General features: G+C 37.7%; 1 protein-coding gene across 6 annotated transcripts in view; it reads left to right on the top strand.

The window, feature by feature from the left end:
- Positions 1–17358, top strand: part of chchd3a (coiled-coil-helix-coiled-coil-helix domain containing 3a) — a 62030-nt gene that overhangs the window by 10961 nt on the left and 33711 nt on the right. For all 6 annotated transcript variants that reach the window (XM_079622847.1, XM_079622849.1, XM_079622848.1 and 3 more), the window contains one exon: positions 8419–8599. In XM_079622847.1, coding sequence (XP_079478973.1) covers positions 8419–8599 — 181 coding nt within the window. The remainder of the gene's footprint in view (positions 1–8418; positions 8600–17358) is intronic.

Raw genomic sequence — 17358 nt, 5'->3', positions numbered from 1 at the left:
CCACTTTGTGTAATTAAAAACTATGATAAATTATAATAAATGATATAATTTTATTTAGGTGACACTTTATTTCGATGGTCCACTTCAGACACTCTCCTAACTATAAGTAACCTTGCAACTACACTCAGTCGGTTGCAAAATTTCTGTTAAGCGTTAATGAAATTAGTTATTTTGCCACATCCCTAGTCACTACCTTATATAACAAGAAGTAAATAAACATGAATATTATTGAATACTGTCCTAAATATTATTATATACAAGCAAATATCAACATTTAATACGATTAGCATTTCAAGTTAAGCATGAAATCCATAGAACTAACATTTTCTAGCAATGGTGTTCAAGCGAAACAAAAGTTTATTTTTCATTCATGCACCGTAGATACATGAACACAAACATCCAAACAAACCTCTCTAGATGAAACAAAAAATTAGCCTAGTCTAGTTCAGGTTAGGTTTAAAAAAATGTAGAACATCATTTATTATCATTTTTTTTGCATGGGGTGTAACGCTCACAATCCACAATGTTCAAATGAAACGTATGCCACGGCCTGGGTCAAGTTTATGAGCTGAGGTACAAACTCTTGATTAATTCAGTGCAAGACAGAGAAGCTGTGCGTTAATGAGAATTTTGTCTTATCAACAGTCAAACTGAGGCACTGTGCTTTTGTCTGGATCCACTTGCCTCTTTTTCTGAGCACATCATGCTCACTTTTTTCATTTCTTTCTCTTTTTTGTGAAAGCAATTAATCATGCATGAAAGCGAGGGAGTGGGAGTCAGGGTGGAGTTAATTTCTTCATACATGATGATCTATTAGCTTCAACCGGTGAGGGCTTAGTTTTCCATTTTTGTCCTGTTTTCTGTCTGTGAGTTGGTGGCTCTACTGTGACATTCATTTTGCCTTTAATATCTCTGCATCATGTGCGGTCATCTTTTTCCAAACCTTTTAGTTGCACCACCACGCTTTACTTCTATAAAGTGCAAGTTCCTTAACTACTCACTCCATTTTATTCATCTAAAGCTTGTGATGGATGTGCCAGCTTTGAGTCTCGCGTCCTTGTCAGCGCCGGTACCTCTTATACTGTTATTCTCAACAAGGCCAACACTCTGACCTGCAGAAATGACTATTGACAGGAAGTTTATTTTCTGTTGGCTATAAAAGTAAATTTAAGGGCACGGTGTGTTGTTTTACAGCATTGTTGTTGAGGCAACTCAGGAAAAGTGCTCCATCCTATCGCCCAGGCAACGCCATTAAGGGAAAGTAGGCGCTTTATTGACCATGATGTCATGCTTGGAAGGACAGAATCAATATTGTCCTTAATGTTGTCTTCCATTTAGCTTTCTCCAACTCCCATTTCTTCTTTCATTCCTCTTTCAGTCTCCCCTAGAATGTGTTGTTTTAAAAGTGCCCTTACGAGATTGCAGGATTGAATGAATGAAATTAGCCTCTGGCTTTGGGTTGGAAGACCTTATATTGGCAATCTCCAACCTCGCCTTCAGGTGGACCGTTGTTGTGTTGTATTTCTCTGTTTCCCGATTCAGTCAGTTAGATTGGTGAACAGCTGGTTAACTAATCGGATGTCCTTTTTTTGCTTTGCTTTAGCTTTTGCTTTGCTGTTTTGGTTATGTTTTTGTTTGTTTTATCTTTTGTTTTGGTTATGGTTTTGTTTTGCTATGTTTGCTTATTTTATCTTTGTTGTTTATTTTATTTTTCACAGTTATTTAAAAAATATATATATTGTTATTAATTTATTCTTTTTTTTTCTGTTTTCAGTACTGATTCTTTTGATTTCACTTACATTACAGGTGGGCTATATTTCCACATTTACCATGAGCTAAATCTGCATGCGATGCTCAAATGCCATTTAGAAGAGCAGACTTCCGGAGATGAATCCGCTGGTAGATTTGTCAGACCATGCCAACTTAATTTACCAGTGACCTTTAATCTCGCTGCCTTCAGGGTAGTGGGCGGTTCATTAAAGACACATATAAGGTGTGATTTTATGTGAAGTACACATTCCTTCACTTCTTTCAGTGTTTACATGTCTTTTTGCTTTATTTCTTCACACCTACTTAACTAGTGCGCCTGAACGTGTGTGTCAGGCTAAGGTAGGGTCAGTAATGGCTAACATTTATTAGCACTAGCACGGTGCTGGCCTTCCATGTTGCGCTATTTCAGATAAACCTTGCACTCACATACACACCTCAGTATCCATCTACTTATACTTTTTTTTATTTCTGATTGAAATATAACTGATAAGACGGATATATTGTTATTAGTGTGTATCGTGATGTAAAATGTGTTTTGTATTGTGGGGCCATTTATTTTTAGCTTGAGAGTGTGACTGCTATTAAATGTAGGAGGTTAAGGATCAGAAACTACATATTTTCAACAAAAGTTAGTGGGTGGGTTGCCTGAACGACTGCTAGATGGAGCACAATAGAGTGAAACAGAATGCAGGGGTCTCAGGATGCGTTTTTTGAAAGTCATTTAAACCTTTTAAAAGTATTTCTTAAGTTGTTTAAAATGTAATGCAGGATGCTTAGAAAAATAGTGCGAGTGAGTGACTCATCAAACACCAAACGCGTCTGTCTGTAGCTGTAGCAGCAAAAATATCAAAGCAAAAATAAATGAATGCATCTAGGTCAAATTTAGTTGACCTCACTATTCGTTAAAAATCGCATGTTTACATGTGTGTGGATAAACTGCAGAAGATGGTCTGTGTGTGTTTGTGTTTCTGCCGCAGAGGCCTGTGTATGAGGTCCTTTGCGGGCCTTTCTAATGGGAGATTTGCAGCAGGCACTGGAGCAGAACCGTTCTGCAGATCAGAAGCACAGACTGGGCTTGGCTGACCTGCGCAATGCTGCATCAGCAGAAAGGCCTCAGCTCTTAGCCACGCAGAGACTCGCTGAGGATTACACGCAGTCCTCAGAGAGAGGGTGCATCTTAGGGCATGAACCCATTCTCAACACCCCTGACCTCACCGCAAACAACAGCTCGTTCTCCTCTGCACATTACAGTTTGCTTTATTATAATTTTTTTTAGCCATTTATTTATTTGGCCGTTTTTTTTTTTTATGCTGTTAACTGTATATGTACAGCAGTTAAAGTGTAACTTTGCCGATTTTCAACCCGCTTTGTATTATTACAGTGTCTATAGTATACACTATGTAAATTAAATGTTTTCTCGTTCTCATTGTTTCCTGGACCGAGAAATTCACTTTTTTTGTGTGTCATTCGGCAGACGTTTGACAGCTCCAGGGCTTTCGTGAAAACTACAGATTATACTTCCACATTTTTGTATCCCCGCCCACGGACGGTTGGATCGACAAAAGGTTATTAACAGAACAGTTATTGTAACGGTAGGTTTATCACTGAACATTGTATTGTACTTTGTCTGTCTAGCATTATGGTAAAAATGGAACATTATGGCAACAGCTTTCTTACTTGTACATGACAGCATTTTGCTTCTGAGGTTTTGTGAAACTGACAGAGCGGCAGTTTCTTTAAGTTTTTTGCCCTGGAGCTGCACTAAAAACGCAAATTTCTTGGTCCAGGTAACAGAGAATGAGTAAACATTGTTAATTTACATATACTACCAACATTGTAACAACACGATTCTAAAACACAGTATTCGTCATCATCCAGTTTGAAATGTTGTCTACGAACAAGGAGGCTTTTCAGATTTTCTGTAGCCGTGTTCTCTCCATATTTACAATACTTTGAAGCCTTTAGCCACAGCCTATACAACTCGCTGGATCCTTCATTGGAAACCGAAAGTTGCTCACTCCCGCTAAACATTTACTCTTTTAAATTCTTGTACTCAAGTCGACACCATTATGACAAAGTTTGCTAAGAAATATTTCCTACTAAAGCAAGGCAGTATTTGACTCTGGTCAAGCGTATCCATAGCAGACTAGTGGGAGGGGCCTTGGATGGCATCATGCCCAGTGCATTTTGGGTGTTGAAGTTTTCCTACCTATTTGGCAAAGGGGAAGTCAGAAGCCAGTAAGGTACACTGATGTAAAAAAAAAAATCTGCCTTTCTACTGTGTAGGCAGCCAAGTTTTATTGAAAGCCCCTTTTGCCAGCAGTGAAGTAGCTATTTAAAGATATATTTAACTTAAAAATGTAATATCATGTGTTTTCAAACCTTAATTTTTGAAGAATGTCTTGGCTTCTGTTTTTAAAATAATGAAACTGGAGCTGTTGCGCTTCAAAAAGGACACAAAAGCACCGTAAACGTATCACAAAAGTAGTCCATCTCAACTCCAGTGAAGTACTGTCAACTGTTGAGAGATTAACTTAAAAACCAGATCAGTTCAATTTATGAACAAATCAATCCAACTGATGTTAGCCAGCTCAAAATACTTGCATCACTGCTTGTCTCATAAACACCAGAAAGACAGCAAGTGCAAATGTCAAGTTTATCAGTGAACATTTTATTAGTGAATTTCAGTCCGTTCCTCATGTAAAGCTATCGTAGTGACTTCGGATGACTCGAAATATAATTACATATGGACTACTTTTAGAGTGCTTTATAGCCTCACTCACTCGCATTGTATTAAAGAAGTGGCAAGTATACCGCAGAAAAAAGAAAGCCTAACATGAATGTGCGCTTCATTTTTTGCCTGAACTATCTCTTCAATATGCATATTAATAAATGCATTAGTGCATGCATGAGGATACAGAACCACATGTTATATTCACTCATTGTCACAGTCCACCCTGCAGCTCTCGCACACTCACTATCATTTCACAGCTGAAATGCAGGCGTATGTTCCCTCTCCCCAGAGGCATGCTGGGTGCCTGTGTGTTTGTTTTCATTTCATCCATGCCACCGTGTGACTTAATCACCATTTGCTTTATTTATTCATCTCTTTTCTATTCCAACTTCAGGATGAGGATTGGCTTTTCATATCTGTTAAAAATGATCTAACAAAAATTGTAATCTCAACCAAAAAAAAAGTTCCTGCACTGAATCCATCAGACTGCACAGCCAAAGCTCCACTACTGCCCAAGACAAATTATGTAATTAAAGCAACAGACGCGCAGCTTTGCGTTTATTCATTATTTGACAATTACAGCATCAGTCTCTAAGAGTTTTCCTAGGGGAACAAATCCCCCCCAAGTGAGAGCTGTAAAGGAACAACCACATGACCAGCAGCAAGGAAAGAGAAGAGAGGGAGGGGGGGTGTCATGAAATATTCAAACCCTACATTCTTGCACATTATTTTGCCTCATTAATAATGCATGGCTCCTTTAAATGCTATCGAAGAGGGAAACATTCTATAACTTTAGTACGGGCGTGTCATAATCCGTTTTGTCCCGAATACACGTTGAGTTAAATTGCAGGAGAGAGCCGACGGATGGAGTGATGGCGGAGGGGAAGTGAGAACCCCTCCTGCAGGTGTACAGAGGTGTGCGGTGTAAATTATAGCGGTCGCTTATACGTACAAAAGCAAGTCTCCAAGCAAACGGCATTTCTGTACAGCGTTTTAAGCTGAGAATCGAGGGGTTTGTGCATGGATACCGTGTAACATCAAATAACCACAGAACTCTGAAGAATAGCCGAATAGTTCAGGTACTGTCTAGCTGACATTATCAAAGCATAGTTTATTTATAGCAATGGAGAGAGTGAGATAGGTTCCTGAAATATAGCTTGAATTATTTAGAAACTTTTTGGTTTGCCGTTATTTGATTTTAAGGTCATGGTCTCTCTCAATGGGCCTTTTCATTGGAAGTTGCTCAGGATATTTGGAAGCTTGAAAGTGGTTTCTTCAAGTTTTTCCAATCAAAGGGTGGTACAACTCGTTTATTTGAGCTCTGATGAACGCGTCTTCATTAATGTGGTATACTTTTCCTGTCATGAAATATTCATCTGCTTATTTCAAACATTTAGTATTGCTACAGTATGGCCTTACAGGTCCTCAACTACCTGCATTAATCATGGATAAGGAAGGAAATAGTGGTGTTGTTTTGCAGTGCGATATTGTGCACATGGATATCGTAATTGCAGCATATAATTTTTTTTCTTTTTTGAGATGAACATAATTGTATTTGAGTGGTCTGTGTTTTTGCCCTGCAAGCGACACCATTGTGCTCACTTGACACTTTTGGCCTATTTTTAGTACTGGAAGATGGGATAAACACACACACAATACCAGAGAGGGAAGTAATGATGGATGTGTTGTGCTGATATGTGTCCAGTTCAGTAGACTGAGACTGGACATGGCTGGAGTCGCTCACACTTTTCTCAGGAGAGAAACAAAATGCTCAATGATGTGTGTATTCACACAACAGGACGACACCAAACATTTATTTTTTTGTCTTTATTTATCCTTGTTTGGTTGTAAGTAAAATTGTGCATACAAAACTAGTAAATATTAATCATAAATCATAGTTTTATGTTGGCCTCTGGCATATTCCATGAATATAGTACTCTCAATGGCCCGTAGACCCTTACAACCTGGCAACATAATGAGTAAATATTCAAATTTTCTGGAATTGTTTTACTCGTCTGAAAAAATGACATGGCTTGTACAAAATGAATAGGAACATATGCCTGTATAATATTTAGTTGCATCTCTTGAGATTGACCATCAGCATTTTGAGAAGGTTGAGCACTCCCATCACCTTCAATGACCATTACTTGAAAAATAATGTAAAACAAACTTAATTTGTTTAATAGTTTCAAGTACTTTTTTTGTGGAATTTCTTCTTTTCGTTGTTGTTGAAGACTAACCCTCTGTGCTTCCTCAGTGTCTTGGTTTCTTCGTATTTCTCAAACTTTTGTGGAACTTTGAGCACATCTTTGGAAATCTCACATGCTTGTTTGTTTGTTTCGGTAACATTTATAATTATACACTCCCTTATTGCCCTTTTCGCTCCTTCGGTTTCTTTCTTTTTTTTTTTACATGGCTGCTGTTTGATTGAAAACACAGCATTGCAGATTACAGTTTGTATCTCGCCTGAGTTTACTTTACAAATCAAACCTCCTGCTTGATGGTGCAGCTGAGGTTGCTAGGCAACTGTGAGAACCGGGTGACAGCTCATAAAGTCTCTCAACATTCTAGCTCAAAATTTCCAAATAGCTCCGCAGGATTATCTCGAAAACATCAAAGATTCTTTACCGCCACACACCTATTAAACAACTTCAATGAGGCACCATATTTAAAATCTCACTTGATTTAGGAGCGCTTTTCTTCCTTGAGGCTGGTACTTTTGGTCTTTTTTTTTTTTACCATATTCATCACAAACTGTGAATAAAAGCATTTTTGTGTGCTTAACTTTATTAATCGTATTATTGAGATTAAGAACTTGTTAGTAATGTTTTTCACATTAAAAAGTTTAATCTAGAGAAATTAATCATACCAATGTGCAATTTGGACTCACTAATCTATTTAAAAAGTTACATATTAATATGATTATTAACTAATTAAAGTGAAACAATGGCATGCAGCCTTCAATTTTTTCTTAATTAAATTACTGGCATAGTCTTCAGTGCATGATTATTAGATATAATGCATTAATAGCGATTCAGTGCTGTCTGAGTTTGACTGAGATGCAGGCCTGTAATTAAAATTAGCTGTACGGTTTTTCTTTTTCAGGGCTAATGTTGTTCATTTTTGATTGTAGAAGGCTTATTAAAGCTTTTAAAATTATCCAGCCAAGAACATTGAGTGCTTTTCCTTTTTTGTTGTCAATATTGTTTTGTAATTTATTATCAGCAACAGAATAGACAGTGGCAGGTCTGTTAGGCAGCATTTACACTACAAGCTTAATGATCCAATATTTTTTTTACTTATTTGTGTTTGTTTGTTTTTTCCTGTCTCTTAAGGCATAATCAACTGTTTGTGAATTAATACATCGCCACGATGGACATTTTGATAAAGAAGTGCATTCAATCATCATTCAAAAGCAGCCACCTATTTGGTTTCAGGAATATTCGTTTTGCAACCAACCAACCAGTCAACCAACAACCAATCAGTCAATCAATCAAACAAACAAACAAAAGCAAACAAACAAAAAATTAAACAAAAACAACCAGTCAATCAACCAACCAACCAGTCAACCAACCAGCCAGTCAACTAACAACCAATCAGTCAGTCAATCAAACAAACAATCAATCAAACCAACAACCAGTCAACCAACCAACCAGACAATCAATCAGTCAATCAGTAAACCAGTCAATCAATCAGGAAACCAGTCAATTAATCAAACAACCAATCAGCCAATAAAAAAATAATCTAATAATTTTTACTTTATATTGAGGTACCAGTACTATTTATATTCCTAGTATGTTGTATATGTTCTAAAACAGACTGTTTAATTTGAAATAAAAGCTATTTGAATGGCAGTGATGTAGACCAGAGGATTCATCTGATGTTTTCTGTGTTCTGTGCTGCATTACGTTTAGGCTGGAGAAGGAAAGGTCCCAGGCTCATGCACAGGCCCAGGCAGAAGCTCAAGCCCTGGTAAAGGATGAGGTGAGCAGAATCCTTGCATTAGAGAAAGCCAGTGCCGAGGAGAGCATCCAGAAGGTCATACTGAGAGAAAGAGTCACCGCTGAGGATGAAAGATTACAAGCTCAGATATATGTGAGTAAATCCTCAAACACAAAACTGCATGACTATGTTCTAAACAGCTTAGCACTTATGCTTTGTTCACACTGCACATAAATCTGATTTCCAAAACTTTAGGAGTGAAGTGATGAAATCTGATCTGTTTGTTCAGACAGTGTAGTCAATATCCGGTCCATCAACATTGGTTGCTGTAGTGATGATGACTTAAGTGCCAAGAGACATAAGAGTGCAACTGTCATTGAGGAAAGACCGTCAGCATAAGCGTCAGAGGCGTAATTGCATTTAAAAACATTCATCCAAATGCTATGTCTGACACTACTCACTCATTTACCGGTCATTACACAGTGACTGCCACATATTAACGAGAAACTACTGTGCATATGACATTATAATCACATGACATTGTGTCCTGCATGTAAAAAAGTATTTGGAACCTTGATCTGACTGGATTCCGTTTACATGTAAGCGTTTGGAAGATTCATTTTAATTACTTTTATTTGCTAGCACCATGCTCTACTATTTGAGCTAAAGGAAGATTTTTTTTTTCTGTTCAGTGTACAAACAACTAGACAGATTTAAGTCAGCTATGCCAAAAAAAAAATCTAATTTTTGCTCCCTGTCTGAACAAAGCCTTAGAGTAATTTGCCTTTCAGGATAGACCTCTGCTTTTTAAATAATGCTGCCTCACAGGAAGTCATTTAATGTAAATTTAGCTTGGCACTGTTTCTCAACCTGGCACCGAGAGCAATGTGTGTGTTTTTTTTTGTTTTTTTTTAGCATATTTGCTTTATTTAACACTGCATTAAAAATATAGCAGCCCCTAAAGTCATTCTTCTCAGAGTAACCAAACGGGTACGAACATCATTTCACTACAATATGGACGATAAGGTTAAGACATTTATTAAGGGATGTCCGGAAATATTTCAAATAATTGTTCCCACGTTTTCCAATAAATTTATGCAGTTGCAACTTCATAGTTCCCTAAATCAGTGGTTCTAAACCTTTTTGATTCCAAGACCAACAATCAATCTATCTTTTTATCCATCCATCCATCCATCCATCCATCCATCCATCCATCCATCCATCCATCCATCCATCCATCCATCCATCCATCCATCCATCCATCCATCCATCCATCCATCCATCCATCCATCCATCCATCCATCCATCCATCCATCCATCCATCCATCCATCCATCCATCCATCCATCCAAATTATATAATACAAATAATAACATTTATTTAATTCCAGTAATTGTTTGGACTTTATTCCACTTATCTTTCTCATTCACATCCATCAAAATATCATCAAACTCTCACATGCACAAAATTACTTCAAAGAGTCTCACAAGCACATAGAATAGTGTGGGAATGCCTTTATTGATCAACTTTACGTCTTCTTTCCATTCTTTGCTAATCCAAAAGGAATACCAGTGTGCACACATACCAGTGTAAGGTAATTTTATTTGCAGGCAGCTAAATTGCCCTTGTAAACACATTGTAAGACGAGGGGCCCCTCCATTGGTTCTGACAGGGCACAGATTATTTGAGCATGAGGTAAAAAAAATAAAAAAAGAGGTTCCCTGGAGAACTGGAGCTGTTTACAAACGTATGGTATTGATTACATAGCTCATTTCACACAGTCATCTCTGTAATAGAAAAATGAATCATTTTTGGGATGAGGGTGAGATGTGCTGTAATTCACGGCTGGAAGGAAGGTGTGTGTGTGTGTGAGAGAGAGAGCGAGAGAGAGAGAGATAGAATTGGGAAATCGTCAATGGGAACGATGGGTAAATCTAAACAATGCGAGGAGGAGGAGGCGGCTCGAGGCATTTTGTGTGTAGGAATGTTTTCCCATGATTTGTTGGTGCTGGTCTTATTTCAGCGTTCGCCCTTTGAAAGCCTGACCACAGCAGTAGGACACTCTCTTTCACATTTTAACTGACTTTAGACCATATCTATATTTTGAACAGACCAGCTGTAGCTGAAACAAACACATATATGGATCCCAGCAGCCTAGAGAAACAATCAATTCTAATTCAATCCCTACCAATTGCAATACAGTATAATACACACAAAACCGTTAGCAGTTGTGAGTGAGACCAATAATGAAGCATGCTTGAGTAACAAATTGCTGGTTTATGAGTGTAACTCAATATTATGGGTTTATCAAGAGTCAGACTGCTATATATGGAAGCTCTTTCTGCTCTGTCCTTCAGCTTATTATGGGGGCTAAGCTTCAACTTGATATCCACAAGCAGAATTGTATATTCTGTTTTGTTTTTGGAGTTATGTCTGTGAAATAATCTACACTTTTTGTACGTTTGGTTCATATTCATAAAAGTCCACAATTTTCCCCCTGTTCGTCCATCCATCCATCCAAACATATTCTGTTGGACTGTAATTTGTATGATACTGCTAGCTTTTATTCAGAAACATGTTTACATGGAATTTTTCAGAATGCATGTCAAGTTGAAATGTTTTATGTATTGTGATTATTGACCTTGTGTTTGCCATGTAAATAGCCTCAATGCTAACATGGTGTTCAAAAATTATTCCGTCCATCCGTAATATAATTTAGGCAACACAAAAAAAAAATTGTCAGTCAGCCGATCTCTTCCTGTCAAAGTGGGCGTTTCTTGTCCAGAATAAGCTGCATTGTGGATCATTGTAGATGTTCAGTCAGAGGTCTGGCTATGCGAGACTTCTCAGGACATGTACAATTGCTGTCGTTATAATGTACTAGATGTTTATGCTTAAGACATTTCAGGTCAGTATTTGATCGATCGTATCCTGTGATGCTTTAATTATTGTATTTAATTGGTGCTTTGCAGTGTTTTGCAATCATTCAGGAAATAGACATGTAGGTGTAAATAAATAATATGGATCAATGAGGAAACTAGAGGTCTTGAGAATATGACTTTTCCTTTCAGTTCAAAATGAACACACATGCAGAGATACATTATTTGGACAGGTTCTTTTCTTTTCCTCTTAACAGAAAATTTTCACTCACGGACATCATCACACACATTTCATCCCTCTCAATTTTGAGTTCTTTTTTGAGCAGAGCTTTTTTAATAGAATTTGAAGGGTTATCGGCAGATTCATGCCGCTTTTTCTCATGTAATCATCCGTTCTGACAGTGCTATCATAAAACTTTCTTTTTATTTCATTTTTTTTCTCCTTGAAATGATTTTTTTTCCTTGTGAAAGGCTGGAGACTAACCTGCCTGACTCCCATTGTAATCTCCCGGTTTCTAGGGACCTTCACACTTGTTTTTCCCATCCAACAATTTTTGACTTTTACTGCATGGCTAGAAGTCTTTTAGCTTAGCAGCATGTGTGTAGGTCAGTCATTTTTGCTTGAATTAAAAAATTGATTGACACATCACCAAGGTGACGATGCATTTAATAAACATGGCACACATACAAGATATAGCGAGTTAATCAATACATTATTCTTTTATAACGAAGTAATGTTCAACCTGCTAGTAATTGCAAATTTAGTTTAAATTGCCTCCAAAACATCAATAAGTGTTTGAAAGTCCTTGCTGGGGTAGTACATGGTTCTGCTGCTCTCAGCACACTTTGAATAGATGGACCTTTCAAAGATGATTTGTTAAGTCCTTTGTCCTAGCAGGCTAGCTCCTTCCTCTGACTGCGTTTCTGCCTGACTGCAAGGCGTTCAATCATTAAACATCAATCAGGCTTTTGAAATGCATTCTTACTGCGAGTAAGAGCCGCAGTGCCACACTTCAGGGTTTCTGCAGTTTGCTTTACAAATGCATTAGCCAGACGGTGTACTGCTCACTCATGGGACGTTTACACGGGCCAATGGGTTCTTACGGTATTAGTCGTATTCTCTTGGGTTTGAGCGGTCTAAGCAGAGGCAGGTCATATGGACGGCAGGATTTCCTCGACTTTGTTTTTAGACCTCTTGTGATGCCTAAAGGTCTTGTTGGTTCACCTTTGTATCATGACAGTAACTTCTATTTAGTAAATAAAGAAATACTTTTTTTTTTTCAGTCATTTGTTGGTATTCAGTATGTATCTGGCAAAAGATGTCTTGATGAAAAATGTGTACTGTATATACACTACCATTTAAAATGTTGGGATTGGTAAAAATGTATGTACACCAAGGCTGCATTTATTTGATCAAAATACAGTTAAACGGTAATATACTGAAATATGATTAAAATAATTGTTTTCTATTTTAAGATGAACTCTATTTAAAAAAAAAATTCCTGTGATGGAAAAGCTGTCTTTACCTCAGTATTTAGTGTCACATGATCCTTTAGAAATAATTAAATATACTTATCTGCTGCTTAAGAAACATTTCTAATTAGTAAGAGTGTTGACAACAGTTGTGCTGCTTAATATTTTTGTGGAAGCCATCATTCTTTTTTTCAGGATTCTTTGATGAATAGAAATGTCAAAACAACAGTATTTATTTGAAATATAGACGACTTTGTAACATAATACTGTCTTTACTGTCAGTTCTTATCAAATGAATGAATTTTTGCCGAATTAAAGTATTTTATTACTAAGCCAAATTTAATACAGACGATGCAAATTAATGATGGTTTTGAACCAATTCACCTAAACAATATAACATAAATAAATTAAAATTACCAAAAATATGGCAGTTTTTGCAACACAAGACATGCTTTTAAAATATTTGTCTTGGCACTTTCATATTCATAAGTTACTATAGAGTGGGATTTCCAGTCTTAACGACTATAGGAAACTTAATGGTGCATGTAATCATCACTGTGTTGCATAATTGTATGTCATCAGCAGAATTGTTGCAGTTATTTTGTGAATGTATGGTTTTACAAATCGATTTTGGCAAGCAAATGAAAACCGCATTTCCACCTTTTGCTTCTCAAAGACGACTGGAGACTAATGCCTGAGAAACACACAGCTTTTATTTGAAAGGTTGTGAACTATTAAGCTGACCAGTGCTGCTCTATGAGCATTTTATTTTTCATCTCCTCATTCAAGGAGATATCGATCCCTCTCTCATCAGAATTCACACTGTGCTCTGGTCTTCAGACACTGTTTGTCACGTACAATAGCACCGCTGAGTGCTAGTGCCGGCTGCATTCTCCGGGAACAGTCTTCGCATGCCCAAATTAGCCTCTCCAATTATCCCGCCCCAGCCAAGAGCTCTGAGGTTGCTGTTCCGATGGCTGTCTTTCTTCTCGAACAGAGCGCTGACTCTACCTGAAACCATAAATCATTTTCTCAAAGCCCACCAGCTTAGTAACAAAGCTCTGTTTTCTCCAGCCAAAAGACCCTGAGTTTTGCTAGGTTTCGAAAGCACTTGCAGTGTTCTTGTTTTGTGGTTCTGGATTCTTGTATGTCAGCTTGTTTGGTGGACACAAGAATGGATGTTATTTGACATTTGTAATGGCTTCTGTTTCCTTAGATGTTTTGCTATGAATTCAAACTCGAGGGTCATTTTCCCAATAGACCTGTTGAGTATATCGAACTTGCTCATTTTTAGATGTATTGCAATGTATTTTTGTGATTTCTGCACTGTGGCGAGAAGTTCTCGTGTATCTCTTCAACCATACATGCTGTCAGCGATTCTAGACATTAATAAACTCGTCAAGTCTGGTAGTGTTTGGGTTTCAGTGATTCTGGCCCTTTAGCGATCTTTCAGGACAGCCAATCAATCACAACGCATATCATTTCATTCAGACACTGGCAAACCCCGGGGCAAACATTTCAATCAAACGCAGAGTCATCAATCTGCAACCCGGTGACCGATGCAACTTATTCGATGGCTGGCGACGTGATTTGTTGAGACAAAAGATCAGACAGTCTTTTGCACAAGCTCCTGAAATGTGTGCCTGACATGTTCTCACCCGGCAAATCACAAGGGATTGTTGTTTTTACAGTCAACCAAAAGTGTTTCGAAATTATCTGACTGTGTAAACCTCTTGCAAATATTTTGTGACAAAATATTCATTATCACTTATTTAACACTTAACAAACTAATTTAAAAAAAAATTTTTAAATTTGTTATTGTGGTAATTAAGTGGGCACTTAGTATTTTTTTCTTTTCAATATGGCAATATTGACTTGAACTTAATCAAATCTTAATGGTTTACTTTTTTAATGGTGTGGATATTTTAATTTAAATAATGTTATTAATTTTATTGATTATTATTCATTTACTATTTTGATTGGAGTGTACTGGAGTCTTCATTTCATGTGACCTGTATATGATTTTAATTTTTTTAATGAATCCGTATTACTTTTATTTTAGTTGACAGTTTGAACTATGGCTGAACTTTTTTTTTCTTCTTTTTTTTCTTTTTTCTTTCTCAGATTTCAAATTGAGTTTTCTGCTTCCACAATCAGCTCTACCTATTAGAGTCTGCAGATGTTTTTATTTGATGGTTGGATGAGCTGCAGACGCCACTTCAGTTAAGCTTGTATTTCAAGAGCACAAATGTCCCCCTTCCCCAAAATTCTCTCTCTCTCTCTGCCCCTCTCTCTCTCTGCCCCTCTCTCCCTCTCTCCCTCTCTCCCTCTTTCCCTCTTTCCCTCTCTCCCTCTCTCCCTCTCTCCCTCTCTCCCTCTCTCCCTCTCTCCCTCTCTCTCTCTCTCTCTCTCTCTCTCTCTCTCTCTCTCTCTCTCTCTCTCTCTCTCCCTCCCTCTCTCCTTCTCTCCCTCTCTCTACCTCTTCAAATAGTGCCAGCCATAGCAAGCGTCCCCCTTGCAAATCTGTGTGCTTCAAACGCTGTCACATTTTAGATACAGCTGACTGGCCCTGACTGATAATACCCCACAATTTAATTTCCCAGGTATTAAAAGAGGACTTGCTGGTTTTTGAATTGGATGTACTTGTTGGTGGTATTTGGGAAGGGCAGACAAAAAATCCCCTCTTTACCTTGCTCAAGAGGTCTGAGAAATGAGTTTTCTCCATGTTTGCAGTCTTAAGTGAGATAAACAGGATGTTTTGTGTGTGTGTCCTGCAATATGAATGGAGATGTGTTAGTATTCATGCAGAATGGTGTTTCTCATGTGAATGTGCTGATAAGTTTATGTACCCTTTGAAAAATCCATAAGATTTTCAGCATTTTTAATAGATAACATATGTTTACATGTATCCCACAAGACAAAATAATACGTCAATTTACACTATTCTGTTCAAAAGTTTACACAACCTTGGTTCGTAATCTTGTTTTGCCTCCTTGAGCATTGATGACGTTTTGCAGTCTTTTTGTGACTGTTTAGTTGTCCTGAGTTGATCTCAACATCAAATAACTACTGTAGGGATGATTCAAAATGTGAAGAGTAAAACCCAAGAACTTGGTGGACCTGTTGGTTTTTTGTTCATGGTAAAAAAAAAAAAAAAAAAAAAGGGTGGACAGATTGACTGCTCTGGACAAACTACATGCTCACAAATGTCTACAAACAGTCTCTGATTCTTGAAAATATATTAAGAATTAAGGGTATGTAAGCTTGTGTACAGGATAATTAGTTTAAATTAAAATGATGAAGAAAGGTGAAGAAATGATGTCTTGTAGAACAGTGTTGGGGAAGGTTTAAGCACTTTTTTTACATTGACAGTGCTATATATTTAATTTATGTAGCATTATTTTGAGCTTTTCCTGTAAATCTCATGTAAAGCATGAACCTTGTAACATTTTATATCAAATCGCTTTATCATGGCTGTACATGCAAACCAGGATCTATGTGCCAACTATGGATGCTATTTGTGAATCTGCAAAATGTTTTGCCAATGCAGTGAGGTAGGTGTTTTGGATTTATGGTAATCTACGACTAACCGTATATGTTCAGCATGTAAATACGTGGGTGTGTGGATGGCTAGTTTCAGTTTCAGTAAATTAGGCGTGTAACATACGATCCCGTTTCGTGTGTGTGCTTGTTTTCTCTCGTCTCCTCCTCGGGTTGGGCTCCCTGCTGATTCCCCCTTGTTCACTGAGTTTTGTAGCCTTTGCTGCCCACCTGCAGTGCCAGTGTTCTGAAACTGGCCCTAATTGGCTGGGTCTCCGGTTGGCACCGGTGCCCGGCGCTCACCCCGGCAGCTAATTGGCTCCGCCGGCCGCCCGTTTCCATGAGCTATGACCAGGGTTGGATTGATGGATGGCAGCAGGTGTCAGGAAAGCTGCTTTCTGACAGAGCAGCTTGTGAAGTCAATTTACAGCCCAAAAGGCAACAGGAGGGTTTCTGCATGTACTGTAGCCATGCCTCTAGAGAGAGAAGGTATTTGAAAACACTGCTATTTTTAGACCTCATTTTAAATCTCGAAACTGACTTCCCCAGTTATATAAAAAGAAAAAAAAAATCACTTTCTTGGCAAAGATGGCAGAGCTCCTGACAGACTGAAATAAGTGGGATATAGCTGTTATGATCTGGGCTTTCCTTATCCACAGCCCTAATCCTTGATTATCACACTTCATTACGAGCGTAGATTTGCAATTAAAGTACGCCTGAAGCATTGTGAGCAGTAGAATGAACAAAGGTGTATTTTGACCTGGTACTGAGGTGAAGGACACTGAAATTAGACAAAAAAGTGGAACATTGACATAAAAATGAAGAATAAAGTATCTGTCGTAGTCAGTTTATTGCACAGATTGCTGAAATACTTGATTCTGATTGGTCAATTTTGGAACCCAGTTTATAAATATTTTGAATAATGACCACAAGACTTTTTTCTAATAATTTTACTTGGTTTGTTTTTTCTTGGTTTTCTGCTCTGCAGTCTCTTTTTCTCGCATAAAATAATTTAGCTCAA

The sequence above is a fragment of the Phoxinus phoxinus genome (genome assembly GCF_949152265.1).
Source record: "Phoxinus phoxinus genome assembly, chromosome: 9".
Taxonomy (NCBI): Eukaryota; Metazoa; Chordata; class Actinopteri; order Cypriniformes; family Leuciscidae; genus Phoxinus; species Phoxinus phoxinus.
Note: the sequence above shows the minus strand (reverse complement) of the source record. Positions and strands in the feature narration are given on the sequence as shown.